The 16,456-nt window shown below is 42.7% G+C and overlaps 1 protein-coding gene across 1 annotated transcript; it reads left to right on the plus strand.

Annotated features, from left to right (window-relative positions):
* The first annotated feature begins 25 nt into the window (after window positions 1-25).
* LOC311125877 (cytosolic phospholipase A2 gamma-like) lies at window positions 26-14,334 on the plus strand. The gene is made up of 10 exons (XM_084199904.1): window positions 26-114; window positions 320-397; window positions 543-566; window positions 3,504-3,671; window positions 3,760-3,927; window positions 6,540-6,626; window positions 6,828-6,911; window positions 7,856-8,010; window positions 8,502-8,676; window positions 11,658-14,334. The coding sequence occupies exons 1-10, from the start codon at window positions 93-95 to the stop codon at window positions 11,840-11,842; spliced, it is 1,146 nt and encodes a 381-aa protein (XP_084056030.1). The 5' UTR covers window positions 26-92; the 3' UTR covers window positions 11,843-14,334.
* The last annotated feature ends 2,122 nt before the right edge of the window (window positions 14,335-16,456 follow it).

Here is a 16,456-nt window from a genome sequence, read left to right on the forward strand (position 1 = left end):
AGAGCGGCTTCTCCGGATTGGGCGCTTTCGTCCCCACTTCCTGTCTCGGGAGCCAGTTTGAAGGCGGGACTCTGAGAGAGAAGAGGAAGGAAATGGACATGGTTCTGCTGCAAGGTGGGGATTGCACACACACACACACACACACACACACACACACACACACACAGAAGCACATGCACACAAACACACACACGCACACAAACATACCCACACACACACGCACACACACAGAAATGTGTCCCCATTGTTGATATCATCAGGTGTTTTACAACTCTCATAGATGGTTATTTATTGTTGTTTGTTTGTTGTTGTTGGGCAGGTATCTGTGGGAGTGCCATTGCAGACGGGCAGATGAACAATGCTGAGGTAGTAAAAAAGATCTGGGGCTTATTAGGAGGTAAGCTACAGTGCAGCATGCTAGTTAGCCTGTAAGGCTAGTGTATAGGATTGTAAGTTGTATTTAGGATCATTGACACAACGTTCCCTTTGCGTTCATTTGTGATAAATAATGTTTCTTTCTTTCTCCTTTACCATATCTTTAGGTGGCAAGAACGTTTCAAACTCAGGTAAGAGTTAACTTCTTGCAATAAGGTGGTCTTTCACCCCTTCCTTTACCCCCACCCATCCAGATGATAAAACATCCATCAAAGAAAACGATAGAGACAAAATACAAAAGATTAGTCAATAAGAAATAAAGAAAATGAACCTAGTGCCTGTATGTACAATACAACCCAGGAACAGACCCAGTACAGAAACACAAAGAAACAACAACAACAAGGAAGAGAATCACCTTCAATCAAAAAGAAACAGAAAACGTTCAACAATGAACTACAGGACAATTCTAGACAGTAAACTACAGGACAATACTAGATCATAAACTACAGGACAATACTAGACAATAAACTACAGGACAATACTAGACAATAAACTACAGGACAATAGTAGACAATAAACAACAGGACAATACTAGATAATAAACTACAGGACAATACTAGACAATAAACTACAGGACAATACTAGACCATAAACTACAGGACAATACTAGACAATAAACTACAGGACAATACTAGACAATAAACTACAGGACAATCCTAGACCATAAACTACAGGACAATACTAGACAATAAACTACAGGACAATACTAGACAGTAAACTACTGGACAATACTAGACAATAAACTACAGGACACTACTCTACTGTGTCCCGAGTGGTGCAGTGGTCTAAGGCACTGCATTGCAGCGCTAACTGTGCCACTAGAGATCCTGGTTCGAGTCCAGGCTCTGTCGCAGCTGACTGCGACCGGGAGACCCATGGGCGGTGCACAATTGGTCCAGCGTCGTCCAAGGTAGGAGAGGGTTTGGCCGTCAGGGATGTGGGTTCGTTTACCACGGGGGGCCAGTGTAAAGAAAAACATGTATGCATTCACTAACTGTAAGTTGCTCTGGATAAGAGCGTCTGCTAAATGACTAAAATGTAAATGTACTAGACCATAAACTACAGGACAATCCTAGACCATAAACTACAGGACAATATATTGGCATGGGTGTTGTTAGGCTTGAGACAAAGTTGAGGCTTGGCAAACTGTGCCAATATATCCTCCAAACACCGGCTTCGAGGGCATTATCACTTTTATACAATGGGTTACCAACATATTCAAATAATGATTGACATATTTTCATTTAAAACGTTCTTTTGATGGATGTATTCATACTATTTCATCCTTCCACAAGATATAGTCCCAACACAAATCTAGGGTTGCTACCCAAGCCGGCTGGTCATTCGTTGTATCGTTTCGGTTGCTAGGAAAAATAACGTTCAGTCTTTTTGTTCGTTCTAAATCGTTATTTTTCCTTGCTTGCTAGCTAGCCAACTACGGCTAATTTACAGTCATGTCAAAAAGTGCAGCCAGAATAACAGCAATATAGCTGCATTTGCATTTGTTTAAGCTGTTTTCTAGTGACATTTGTTAAGTTGCGTCAATTCAAATCTGGTATTGGGAACAAAAGAGGTCAATACACGTCTTCTAAAATAGACTAGTATTTTAATTAATGCAAAACACTTCAATGGTAAATATGATGTTCGTATATACGGGTCCACTGAAATACCACGCAGGGCAGACAGAGAACTGGTCCATTGTTATAAGTTCTTCTTTAAATACTCTGACAGAGATAGTTCCTGCTCCCTGCTGGCCTATCAGAGTAGAGACTGAGCGTGGTTTAGACTTACTCAGCCTATCGTTGGCGCACAGGCTGGTCCCAGACCCTTGGCGCTTCACTGTTGCCAGGTGTTTAGTTGTTTTGCAACTTGTCCAGAGAGTCAGCAACCTCAGACATCTTTGTAGCAGAACACATGTCCTTGAGCGTTCTAACAAAGAGGCAGTGTGTGTGTCTGTGAGACACAAGTCTGTCTCGGCCTACCCACTAACAGTTCCTCACATGAATCACAGCTTGTTATGTTAAACAGTCTATATCAGTACAGCACAAACCTATTATGTTTAATCATTAATGTATTATTTCTAAGCTAGGCATCACATCTAGTTATAAGAAAATAGAGCCCCACACATTTAATTGGATACATCCCTAACAATGAGCTAATGAGGTGCGATTTCGCCTGGCATAGAGAATGTGCTCACTTGTCAAGGCCACTGTTGTTCAGAGGAGCTAGCCAACAACACTGCAAACACAATCACTTCAAACTAAATCTGGAAAGACTGCAAACTAGCTTTGTTTTGTTTTACCTGTTTTCAATTGACATTTCTTTGTATGTATCCATAAAAATGATGCCAGCTGATTCATGATTTCGACTGGCTGAGAAACGCTGCCTGCCTGTCTGTCTCGTCCCGACTCCCGACACGTTCATTACTATGGGACAGCTGGTGATCGAATTTCAAAATTGAAACAATGTTGCAAATGTCGGCGAGATAAACATCTGTTGAAAACTAAATGTTAGTCTAAAAGAAATGTGAGATTATGTCTAGATACTTTATATTAGAGATCAAGTTTATAAAGTGCCATGCTGGGCTGATGAGACAGTGGACTGCGCAGTCAGATGGAACAGAGTAAATAGGTATTTTAAAGTAATAGATTTAGCCGGTGGTAACTTGTGGAATAGACACCGGCTGGAATGCGGTTTTAACCAATCAGCATTCAGGATTAGACCCACCCGTTATATAATAGACAATAAACTACAGGACAATAGTAGACAAACTACAGGACAATACTAGACATTATACAACGGGTGGGTCTAATCCTGAATGCTGATTGGTTAAAACCGCATTCCAGCCGGTGTGGGGAGATAAATGGACCAGAGGAGGCTGGTGGGAGGAGCTATAGGAGGTTGGGCTCATTGTAATGGCTGGAATGCAGTAGGCCAAGAGGACATCCTCAAGGTCCGAGGACGACACTTGAGATTTACATGTCTCAGGCAGGGCTACCTCATCATGAGAGGAGGGCGTGTTTCCAAATCACCTCCGCTACACTTGACCAACCTGTTTTGTTCTGCAGGGGAGGACAGCATGAGGTTGGAGTTTGTGAGTAAAGGGGAGGTGAAGGTGTGTAACTGTCTGCCCTCCCGAGTGGTGAGGTGTGTGTCTGAGCTGATAGAGTACGCTGAGGACCCAGATGCACTGAAGACATGGGAAGTCATCACCACACTGGAACAGCTACTGAAAGGTGAGATACATACACACATACACACACACACACAATCAAAAAGACACCATTATCATGACCTGTGTGATAATGTGTATAATGACTCTAGGTCATGTGAGCAGTAAGGGCGAGATGCTGTGGAACATGGACGCTGAGAGGTGGCAGAGAACCAGCCTGATGGAGAGAAAGAAGTTCATAGAGAAAGTCAGTCTGGAGCTCATCCTCACCTCAGACAGCTGGACAAAAGACTGGGAGGACCAAAGCTGCACCTGCAATGGTAACACTGGCATCATATTGCTCCAACACCATGTTAGCCCATTGAACTAAAGCCTACATTCTGAGAAAAAAAGGGTTCAACAAGGATTATTTGGCTGTCCATGTGGGAGAACCCTTTGAAGAACCTTTATGGGTTCCATGTACTGTCGAACCCCATTAGGTTCCATTTATAACCTTCTGTGGAAAAGGTTCTACATGGAACCTAAAAGGGTGTCATGGAAATTATTCTACATGAAACCCAAAAGGGATATTCAAAGTGTTCTCCCACAGTGACAGTCAAAGAACCCTTTATAGGTAGGTAGGACTATGTAGCACTTTTTTTTCTTAGAGGCATTACCCTCTGCACCTGCAAAGGTAACACTAGCTTCCACAGTGCCACTTTTCTTAAGTGACTTTAGCTTTATGACTCAAGACCGTGTTAGTTCACTGAGCTGATACCTTGGAACTTAGTTTTTTTTATAGTAGGTTTGGGCATCTGGATGTAAAATGCAGTATGGTTATGTGGTAATATTGTCTTAGTGTAAGCTTAGGGGAGGCTGGTGGAGGGAGAAATCAGAGGACGGCTTTTTGTAATGCTTGGGAATGGCATGAGGAACGGTATCAAACACGTGTTTGGTACGATTTCTTATTCCGTTCCATCCATTACAATGAACCCATCCTCCAATTTTGCCCACCACCAGCACCTTGTGGTTCAGCATCAAATCAAATCAAATCAAATCAAATTTTATTGGTCACATGCGCCGAATACAACAGGTGCAGACATTACAGTGAAATGCTTACTTACAGCCCTTAACCAACAGTGCATTTATTTTAAACAAAAAAAGTAAGAATAAAACAACAACAAAAAAAGTTGAGAAAAAAAGAGCAGAAGTAAAATAAAGTGACAGTAGGGAGGCTATATATACAGTAAAATAAAGTGACAGTAGGGAGGCTATATATACAGGGGGGTACCGTTGCATAGTCAATGTGCGGGGGCACCGGCTAGTTGAGGTAGTTGAGGTAATATGTACATGTGGGTAGAGTTAAAGTGACTATGCATAAATACTTAACAGAGTAGCAGCAGCGTAAAAAGGATGGGGTGGGGGGGCAGTGCAAATAGTCCGGGTAGCCATGATTAGCTGTTCAGGAGTCTTATGGCTTGGGGGTAGAAGCTGTTGAGAAGTCTTTTGGACCTAGACTTGGCACTCCGGTACCGCTTGCCGTGCGGTAGCAGAGAGAACAGTCTATGACTAGGGTGGCTGGAGTCTTTGACAATTTTGAGGGCCTTCCTCTGACACCGCCTGGTATAGAGGTCCTGGATGGCAGGGAGCTTTGCCCCAGTGATGTACTGGGCCGTACGCACTACCCTCTGTAGTGCCTTGCGGTCAGAGGCCAAGCAGTTGCCATACCAGGCGGTGATGCAACCAGTCAGGATGCTCTCGATGGTGCAGCTGTAGAATTTTTTGAGGATCTGAGGACCCATGCCAAATCTTTTTAGTCTCCTGAGGGGGAATAGGCTTTGTCGTGCCCTCTTCACGACTGTCTTGGTGTGTTTGGACCATGATAGTTCGTTGGTGATGTGGACACCAAGGAACTTGAAGCTCTCAACCTGTTCCACTACAGCCCCGTCGATGAGAATGGGGGCGTGCTCAGTCCTCTTTTTTTTCCTGTAGTCCACAATCATCTCCTTTGTCTTGGTCACGTTGAGGGAGAGGTTGTTGTCCTGGCACCACACGGCCAGATCTCTGACCTCCTCCCTATAGGCTGTCTCATCGTTGTCGGTGATCAGGCCTACCACTGTTGTGTCGTCGGCAAACTTAATGATGGTGTTGGAGTCGTGCCAGCGATGCCAGTCGTGCCATCATGTCCAGCCACCCAGTCACTTATAGGATACGTGCTCCTGCTGTCCGCAATAGTGGTTACTGGCTAAGTGTGTGTGCACACGTATCAGACAATAGCAACCGGCAGAGAGATACAAATGGAAAATTGGCTTGTAAGGTGTTAGATTGGGGTTGGTGAGCGGGCGTACAACAATGACTTGCAACCTGAACGTCAGGAGTTCAAATCAGCTTCGGGTAAATTTTGACAAAAGTTCTTTAAGTGTTTACATTTTCTAATTCTTGTTGCTAATGCACATTTTTGATAGTACCTTCCACTGATAACTTACCCTTATCCCAGTCACTCAAAGTGAATGCCTAACCTTAACCACTCAAAGTTAATGTCTAACCTTAACCACTCAAAGCTAATGCCTAACCTTAACCCTTACCACTCAAAGTTAATGCCTAACCTTAACCCTAACCACTCAAAGTTAATGTCTAACCTTAACACTAACCACTCAAAGCTAATGCCTAACCTTAACCCTTACCACTCAAAGTTAATGCCTAACCTTAACCCTAACCACTCAAAGTTAATGCCTTAACCTTAACTAGTGATGTTACGTTTGATACTGGAGCTCTGAGGCATGAATCGAAGTAGCTAAGCAGCTAACTTTGAAGCAGTCTGCCGGTGCGTGTATTACTTTATCAAAAGTACGACATCAATGACGTCCAAAGCTTTATTTTTATCACATGCTTTTTCGAACCGTGTGTTACATGGCAGATCCTGAGCTGATCCTTTTTGTCTTATCCTCTGCAGCTAAAAGGATGGAGGCAACGATGGGAATGACAGCCAAGCCAGCCATGTCATCCAGCGAGAGAATAACAAACCCCGGGGTCCCCGATAGTACTGTTCTTTTCATTACCTTTCTATCCACTATGATTGCAACGGAAAGTGTGTGTTTGTTTGTTCGTGTGTGTGTGTGTGTGTATGTATTTATTCCGGTAAAGGAAGGATACAGAACAGACTGCATACTCTCTCCATCACTGAGATATTTTTTGGACCAGTTAGGAATAATTTGACAATTGGTGTGTGTGTCTCCCCCAGAGTTGTGGATTGTACATAACATTTTCCCTCTGGTCATAAAATGGGAATGGGGAACCGTGTCCAACTTCCTCTTCAAGATCCAAGGTACAGTAACATCAGACTTCTTCCTAACATGATAGCATAACTAGTATCAGTCATAGCCAGGATCTTATGTTTCCCTCCAAAATAGCAACTTTCTTGGTTGGTTCTCTCTCGCTCTCTCTCAACCACCCTCTCTACTCTCTCTCTCTACTCTCTCTCTCTCTCTCTCACTCTCTCTCTTCCCCTCTCTCTCTTCCTCTCTCTCTCCCCCCTCTCTTCCCCTCTCTCTCCCCGCTCTCTCTTCCCCTCTCTCTCCCCCCCTCTCTCTCTACTCTCTCTCTCTCTCTACCCCCCTCTCTCTCTACCCCTCTCTCTGTACCCCTCTCTCTGTACCCCCCCCTCTCGCTTTACCCCACCCTCCCGCTCTCTCGCTCTCCCTCTCTATGCTCTCTCTCTACCCCTCTCTCTCTCGCTCTCGCTCTACCTACCTCTCTCTACCTCTCTGTACCCCCACTCGCTCTCTCTCTCTGTACAACCTCTCTCTCTCTTTCTCTCTCCACCCCCTCGTCTACCCCCCCTCCCTTTCTCTACCCCCTCTCTCTCTCTACCCTCTGTCTCTTGCTCTCTCTACCCCTCTCCCTCTACCCCTCTCAATTCAATTTCAATTTAAGGGCTTTATTGGCATGGGAAACGTTTGTTAACATTGCCAAAGCAAGTGAAGTAGATAATAAACAATAAAAATGAACAGTAAACATTACACTCACAAAAGTTCCAAAATAATAAAGACATTTCAAATGTCATATTATGTGCAAATAGCTAAAGTACAATATGGTCATACATTTGGCAGGAGGTTAGGAAGTGCAGCTCAGTTTCCACCTCATTCTGTGGGCAGTGTGCACATAGCCTGTCTTCTCTTGAGAGCCAGGTCTGCCTACTGCGGCCTTTCTCAATCTCAAGGCTATGCTCGCTCCCCCCCCCCCCCCCCCCCTTTCCCTCTATCTCCCCAGATACTAACGTTCCGAGCAGCATAGCGTCCAAAGAGAAGATTCACCTGGTAAACGCTGGGTTAAAGATCAACTCTCCCTATCCCCCCATCCTGCGCACATCGAGGAAAGTCGACCTCATCATCTCCTTGGACTTCAGTGCGGGAGACCCCTTTCAGGCAAACACACACACACACACACACACACACAATGCTTATTCCTATTCAAGCCTTTCAGAAGAACATGAAGTGCCTAGGTAGTAGTGAACCTCTGTCTCTCTCTCTCCCCTCTCTCTAGGGAGTAGGGGCTAGGGAGTAGGGCCTAGGGCACGTGTCAAACTCATTCCACAGAGGGCTGAGTGTCTGCGGGTTTTCGCTCCACCCTTGTACTTGATTGATGCATGAAGGTCACTAATTAGTAAGGAACTCCCGTCACCTGGTTGTGTAGGTCTTAATTGAAAGGAAAAAACTAAAACCAGCAGCCACTCGGCCATCCGTGGAATGAGTGACACCCCTGGCCTAGAAAGTAGGGACTAGGAAGTAGGGCCTAGGGAGTAGGGGCTAGGTAATAGTGACTAGGAAGTAGGGAGTAGTGACTAGGAAGTAGGGACTAGGGGCTGGTTTGGAGAAGGACATTGAAATAACCATACTACTGATCCTGCTCCTCACAGACGGTGCGTAGTGCCAAAACGTACGCGCTTCAGCAGAAGGTCCCCTTTCCCCCAGTGAAGCAGAGTGTGTGGGAGGAGAAAGACCATCCTGAGGGCTGCTACGTTTTCGAGGGGCAAAGCCCTGAAGTGCCCACCATCATGCACATGCCCCTGTTCAACCTGCAGAACTGCCAAGGTCTGTGGAAGACACTGACTCCTATGATGACTATCTATGTCTTACTTTTATCCTTGTCTCTCTGACTACGCCCTATTCTGATTTAGAGCTTTTATTTTCTGTCTTTTTCTTTTTTATCTGCACCAATTGTCTGCTTTTTTATGATGGCGTTCGTATTTTTATCAGGAACCCCATTTGCTACAGCCAAAGCTGTAGCTACTCTTCCTGGGGTCCACACAAAACATAAAATATGGCATACATAACATTAAAAGACAATTACAGCCGAAGGACAGAACTACTTAAAATGACATACATAACATTGATAGACACACTTTCATATGATTATTATGCAGCCTACACTCATAATAAAGAATACACTGCAGTCCTCCATTTTTTACAGTTACTTACTGTTACAACTGCTGGTCCTGATCCTAATCTCTCAGAACCAGTTGTTCTGTAAACTCTAGAGAGAATCTCTCAACATTACCACCTATGTCCTTGGTTCTCCCGTCGGACATCAATACTATTCATACATCATGTGATTAATTGATGCTACTGAATGCAAGCGCAACGAAAAATGACAATGGAAATGCAACAATTCCATTCAGCTCATAAATGAACCAAACAATGAGCTACAGATGGTTTCCTCCCTGCTAAGGCTTCAATGTAATCATTCACCTCAGCAACCGTGTGGGAATTTCATCCAGCTAAAGTACATACATGTTATTCAATCATTGCACCCACACTGCTCGCGCATGTCAACGAGCCTCTGCGTAGCCAGGCGCTAAAATAGAACATGGTTATATGTGTGACACTCAACACGCCGCAAGTCCTGCCTCTCCCATGAGGAGATGGGAGAGGCGGGACTTGCAGCGCATCGATCATCACAAATAGAACCAAGTTCTATTTTAGCGCCTGGCTACTCAGACGCTCGTTGACGTGCGCGAGCAGTGTGTGTGCAATGATTGAATAACATGTATGTGTAAATGTATTTTGCAAGGATAACAGTCACACAGTGGCGGAATAAATTCAACTACACATACTTTGTTTAGTCACAAAACTGTCCACAAAGCCAATATTGCATGTAACAAACAGTTATCACCTGCAGCATGGTCAAACAAGTTGTTTTCGACAGTTTACTAAACAACTACTGATTTTTACAAGTCAACACAAAGACAACAGGAGCACTGCCTCCGCTATTCCAGCACCATTTCAACTTAAATATTGAATCATCATCAAGGCTATATATGCTTAGTTTAATACACTGAAAACAAACTTAAAGATAACAAAAACAATGTAGTCCAATGTTGCTAAATATCATGTGGCTGTCCATGGTACTGATTTGTCGCTGTGTGTGTGCGCTTTAGGCTCGGGGGTGTTTTAGATTTATTTTTGCTATTTTCACAACCAAAAATTATCAGCGTTGGCGCAAAAGGACTGGGTTTTGATTAATAACTTGTTTATTGTTTATTCATCAAAACCAAGTCCTTTTGCGCCAACGCCATCAGTGTGCTGATAATTGACGAGGCGTGGCCTCTCACTGGCCAATCAAAACTTGCCCCACCGCGAAATATGTGGTTGCTTCAAATTGTGTATTTAAGGTATTTTATGTATTGCCCTGGAGTCAACTCCAATTCCAATATTAGTCCGTTATAGTATGTTAAATGGCTTACAAAAACGAAATAACAAAAGTAGACATATCTTTGCTCAATACATTAACTTGAACCCATTTGCAGTCCACATTGTTCAAAGTAATTGCATGGCTTCAATAGCATTCACACTGATATAGGGGCTAGGCCTACTGTAAATTGCATTATGGCTGAGCATGGACATGCCAAACATTGTCAATAAGCAAAATTAAATTCATTATTGATAAGGCCTAAAAAGAGAACGAATAATTCTAAACAAAACAACTTGTTTTAAATAGGGTACCATAATTTCTCCCTGTGGGTATATACTATTAAAACAACGCAGACTATGGAGGGTTTTACGCACATCCAAACTTTTCACAGTAGCTGGACAAAGATCCAATATAAAGAGAAATGGAGAATGTCCACTCACCGTTATACTGCTCCCAAATATGACTATTTATTATGAACATAAATCGGAATCATCTTACAGATCAGATCGCAGTTGTATTGCAAGTGCGCCACATACGTTGTAACCGTAAAACCAGGAAGGTGAATCATTCTAATAAGATTTTGTTTTTCGTTTAATTTCATTACAACCATTTTTAAAATGTAATCGGCAGGATAAAAAAAAAGACACTCATTGCTGTTGAACCAGCCTTCGTTATAGTAGGCCTAGGGGAGGGCTTGGGTTTTGAACATATGAAACGGAAAACATGCAGTTGTTACAGGTTACAGATAACTTCTAAATATGAGGTTCACGAGTGTTCACCGAAGTTCTCATCTCTCGTTTCATGATGGGAATGGACACGTAGGTTTTTACGCACGTCCAAACGGGACCTCATGGCTAAAATAATATGGGCCTGCCTACAATGCATACATAAGGGAATGCCAGCTCACTGTTTTACTCCTCTGGAAATTCCTATTTTAATAACGTTTTGGGGATTACGATTTATTTCCAAGCTGTCTCAAGAGCCAAACCCTTTATTGACAGTCTTGACTACTTTGCGATTGCTCTTGTTCCATGCGCATATGGGAAGTGTGTGTCACGCCAAAAAACAGCTTTTGGTTAGTCTTAAATATCCCTATCAGAGATGCCTGAAATTAGCACTTTGGATCATGTTTTTAAGAACACACCTCAAATATTATCACTTTGAGCGCAAGCAAACTGATATAAGACGGGTAAATGGCCGAACCTGGCGTTAGGGCTGGGAAATGCCAGTGGGTCCGTTTTTACATGACGAAATTGCAAACTCAGTGCATTTGACACTAGTGCCGCCTTAACCACCCAGCTGTAAACAGAGCCCTCTGTGTTCTAGGTCTGTGTTCTATATGTTCAAAGTTGTGTTGTAAGGTTCTGTGTTCTCTTCCTAGACGAGGAGGAGATTAAGAAGGAGAGGGAGAAGTACACAACGTTCCACCAGCACTACGATGCGTCTGAGATCCAACACATCATGGAGAAGGCCAAGGACAACTTGAAGAACAACAAAAACAGGATCCTGGAACAGATTTTTATGGCTGTCAAACGCAGAAAGAATCGCAAGTCAGTGGCTCAATAGTCTTTATATGTGGTGTAAAGTACTACTTAAGTATTTTTTGAGAGTATCTTTACTTTACTATTTATATTTGACAACTTTTGCTTCACTACATTCCTAAAGACCCACTGCATTGTTGGTTAAGGGCTTGTAAGTAATCATTTCAAATTTGATTTGATGTGGCACAGGGTGTTCATTCTTAACAGACAATGCTAAACCAACATGAGAAATGACAGCTGCTTTGAATTTATGGTGACATTAGCTATGCCTACTCTGGGGAAGTGTGCTCCAAAATACATTTGGCCAGTTTCAAACCAATCCAGTTGTAAGGGCTCCAGTAAACAAATTGCCCCCCTGTTATAAGACGCGTAAGACCCTCCAGCCCATGGTATAAGACGCGAAAGACCCTCCAGCCCATGGTATAAGACGCGTAAGACCCTCCAGCCCATGGTATAAGACGCGAAAGACCCTCCAGCCCATGGTATAAGACGCGTAAGACCCTCCAGCCCATGGTATAAGACGCGTAAGACCCTCCAGCCCATGGTATAAGACGCGTAAGACCCTCCAGCCCATGGTATAAGACGCGAAAGACCCTCCAGCCCATGGTATAAGACGCGTAAGACCCTCCAGCCCATGGTATAAGACGCGTAAGACCCTCCAGCCCATGGTATAAGACGCGAAAGACCCTCCAGCCCATGGTATAAGACGCGTAAGACCCTCCAGCCCATGGTATAAGACGCGTAAGACCCTCCAGCCCATGGTATAAGACGCGAAAGACCCTCCAGCCCATGGTATAAGACGCGAAAGACCCTCCAGCCCATGGTATAAGACGCGTAAGACCCTCCAGCCCATGGTATAAGACGCGTAAGACCCTCCAGCCCATGGTATAAGACGCGTAAGACCCTCCAGCCCATGGTATAAGACGCGTAAGACCCTCCAGCCCATGGTATAAGACGCGTAAGACCCTCCAGCCCATGGTATAAGACGAGTAAGATGCACTCCCAGTTCAGCATTCAACCATAAAGAATTCAAAGCTCTTGTTCAAAAATCATAACAATCATTCATTCAACGAAACAGATTTACAACACAAGGCCGTTTGTTATCTAACAGCTATGAACTTTACTTAAGGTCCAAAAAACAAAGCAATCAGGTAACAAAAGTATAAACTATGGATGCGGTCAAAAACTGTTTGCCGCCATACCTTTCCATGCCAATATTGCCATAGGGAAACGGTACCCATGGAAAAAGGGATGTGTTCCTAGGTGAGCCACCATATTGCCAGTTCCAAACATAAGCATAATACTTGAATGAATATGTTCTTACTTCCTTATTTTTATAGTGAATTCATTATCACATTATCATAGGCAATATTTCATAATATTTGTCTAAATGGAGCAAAACAAATATAGCACAAATAAAGAAAATGGGAATTTGGCTCCAACACCAGTGTTTATGGAAACAAAATCATGAATGACAACATCTATTTCTATGAGGTATCATAGAAGCTCATTTATCGATTGAAATTCTGGTGGCGCAGGAAGTAAACACTGGGGACAGAAAGTTTCCACCCCCCTAAAGTATTTTCCACGATGCCCTTTCCATTCCGCCCAGACGTATGTTTACAACCCGACTTGCAAGCACGAAAAATTGAGTTAGCCGAATATGTTTGAGGCCATCATTTCGCAGGTGAGCAGTTCAATTCCCTGTAAAAATAAAATAAAATTTGAGATCCCTGATTCCATTTGTAGCACCCCACTCCTCTCTATTTGTTGATAGAATCTGTGGCTCTGGTCAAATCTATCTATTTAAATAGTCTGATTTATTGAGACTAGCAGATTATAAATTACCTATTAACACTTTACATTAGAATCAGCACTGAAGTTAGCATTAGCCCACCATTAGCCCTGATACATCAATAGCATCTGTGGATCTGGTCAAATCTAACCATTTGGGGTTCCTCTTAGAAACCTCTGTGGAAATGGTTCAACATGGAACCCAAAAGGGTGCTTCAAAGGGTGCTCCTACCATTGGCTCCTACAGGGACAAATTAAAAACCCCAAAGCCCCACTTGTTTTGAGCCCCACCTGTTTAGCTAAAGAAAAATAGATATACAGTACCAGTCAAAAGCTTGGACACACCTACTCATTCAAGGGTTTGGTTGAGAATGCCAAGAGTGTGCAAAGCTTTCATCAAGGCAAAGGGTGGCTACTTTGAAGAATCTCAAATATAAAATCTATTTTGATTTGTTTAACACTTTTTTGGTTACAACATGATTCCATATGTGTTATTTCATAGTTTTGATGTCTTCACTACTATTCTACAATGTAGAAAATAGAAAAAATTAAGAAAAACCCTTGAATGAGTAGATGTGTCCAAACTTTTGACTGGTACAGTCTATATCTTTTTTATTGTTGTTGCCTGTTTTGCCTGTTATTTTGGCATTAATACGTGTCACATATCAGTTTGCAAACAATGTAAAAAATAAAAAATCATTGTGTTAATAAAGCCAAATTCAGACATGGTCTCTTTTTTACTTTCTTGACTACGGCAGCTCCAAAATGCAGGTGTTTCAGCCTAGCTCAGTGCTTTCTGTGGTGGTGGGGCAGCAAGTGGAAAATACGGAGCGTAGGTAATGGTCTCTAGTCGCGTCGTGATTGGCTCAGTGTTCTTTCACTCTTGGGGACACTATGTCACCGCAAAATCTATGGGGAGAGCTCGAAAATTCAAGCCCCTTGGGTGCTGCCATAGTTACATTAGAAGTGCCCATCCAAGAAGGCTCAAGGTCATTGGCCACAGATAAAATCACATAAAATCACGTTATATCTACCGTAACTTTGATTGGACTGATCTTGTCAACATTATACTTTCGAAATCTTAGCTAGCCAGCTAGACAAGCAGTCATCATCATGAATCACGTTGACAATCTACTGGCAAATCCTTTTCAATCCTTGTCATATGAAGATAAATTATAGATGAAACGTATCGGTGCTCATCAGCCATTGGACATAAACATTACACAACAAGTTGGAAATCGCAAATTCAACAATGAGTGGTTTGGAAGGATTCAGTGGCTAACTGCAAGGGTTGCAAAGCAATCACTAGCCTGCTATTCAGTGGAGTGGGTGTGTGGTCCAAGTCTGGGTTTAAGGGTCTCTTTTCCAAGCTTAAAAGGATAAACATTCAACACCATGGGCCAGAAAAGTTTGAATACATTGGCCATGCTGGCAATCTAGCATGACTTTGGCCGCGCTCAAAACAACTGGAAACTCGGAACTGGGAAATCTCACTTCAGTAAGTTCAAGACAACTGGGATCTCGGGAAAAAATGAGCTCTGACTGGGAAAATACATTTTGAACGGTCATCCAACTCGGAATTCCAAGTCAGGAACTCGGGCCTCTTTCTAGACCTCTGACCTGAAGATCACAGACGTCATGATTCGACCTTGTTTTTTTCCCCCACAGTTCCCAGTTGTCTTGAAAGCACCATAAATCCAGAGAATAACAGACTTTGATGACAAAGTTTGATGAGAAGATTTGCCCACAAGGACTGCCGCGCCACCTTCCTGTTCAAGTGAGCACAGCACAACAAGGTGAGTCCAAAAATGTATTGTATGCTGCTGCATAAATGATGTAATATGCCAGGGAGATATGTATACTGCAGCTAGTAATACTAAGTGTATGTTGTGTAGTAAGCTGTTAGTAGACCATGTGCCTCATTTATAACTTAGCCTACTGTTCTGACTTGGTGGTGCACATGTAGCCTATAGCCAGTTTTAAAGAAACGTAATCATCGAATATTGTAAGAGCTTTCATTGTCTGCCTATATGCCCCCTTTATTTATCCTATGGTTCTGACTTGGTGTACAGGGAGAATACTGTTCTGGGAGTTCTGAATTCTGTCGCTAGACATTTCAAAAGTTCTTAACAAATAGTTATATTGACTACGTCCATCCTAGCTCGCTCATTGTCTTAATCGAAATTACGGATTGCCTCTTATCCGCTCGTTGTCCCCTTATGCCATAGTTTGTACATCTCAATTGTCAGTAAAAAAAACATTTGTTTAAGCAAGTCAGCCATATCACCTATGTTTTTTTTTTAAGGCAGTAAATAAAGTAAGCTGAATGAACTGTTTCGCTGCCAGACAAGGATCCACTGATAGCCAGGTGTAGCAGTGGTAAAATGTTGGGACAGCTTTATGTGTCACCGTTCTAGGGCAATTAATGTATTGTTTAGTGTTGTGGCTTTGCTGGCATGCATCCCACTTATTTTATTTTTTTGCCCCACCAAGATTTACATGCTAAAATTGCCACTGGTTGAGAGTAATGTGAAATGGTGCCAATTTTGTATTATATTAAATTTATTTTACAGTTGTAAGAAAGGTGAAATCTTATAGTAAATCATTAATAATTTGATTGGTACTATATTTAGAAAGCATTTCAGTAATTTCAAGCCCAATTATTCTTTTGAAATGGGGGGGGAAAATTGCATATGATTTTTTATATTTACTTGAGCCTCATTTTTAACATCAACATTGTAGTTAGGAAGATAACTGGCCAACTGTTGCTAAAGTGTGTTGAAAACTATGTAGAATTGCACAAAATGTGCTTACACAAGGCCACATTTCCTTAAGAGAAGACTCC

This window comes from Coregonus lavaretus, assembly GCF_964263955.1.
Source record: "Coregonus lavaretus genome assembly, contig: HAP1_SCAFFOLD_9025, whole genome shotgun sequence".
Classification (NCBI taxonomy): domain Eukaryota; kingdom Metazoa; phylum Chordata; class Actinopteri; order Salmoniformes; family Salmonidae; genus Coregonus; species Coregonus lavaretus.

Excerpts from the sequence above, each read along its gene's own strand:
- LOC311125877 (XM_084199904.1), top strand. The coding sequence starts at position 93 with ATGGACATGGTTCTGCTGCAAG. Across the intron at positions 3,928-6,539 it reads CCAAAGCTGCACCTGCAATG|CTAAAAGGATGGAGGCAACG; the intron begins GTAACACTGGCA and ends TATCCTCTGCAG. Across the intron at positions 6,912-7,855 it reads CTTCCTCTTCAAGATCCAAG|ATACTAACGTTCCGAGCAGC; the intron begins GTACAGTAACAT and ends CTATCTCCCCAG.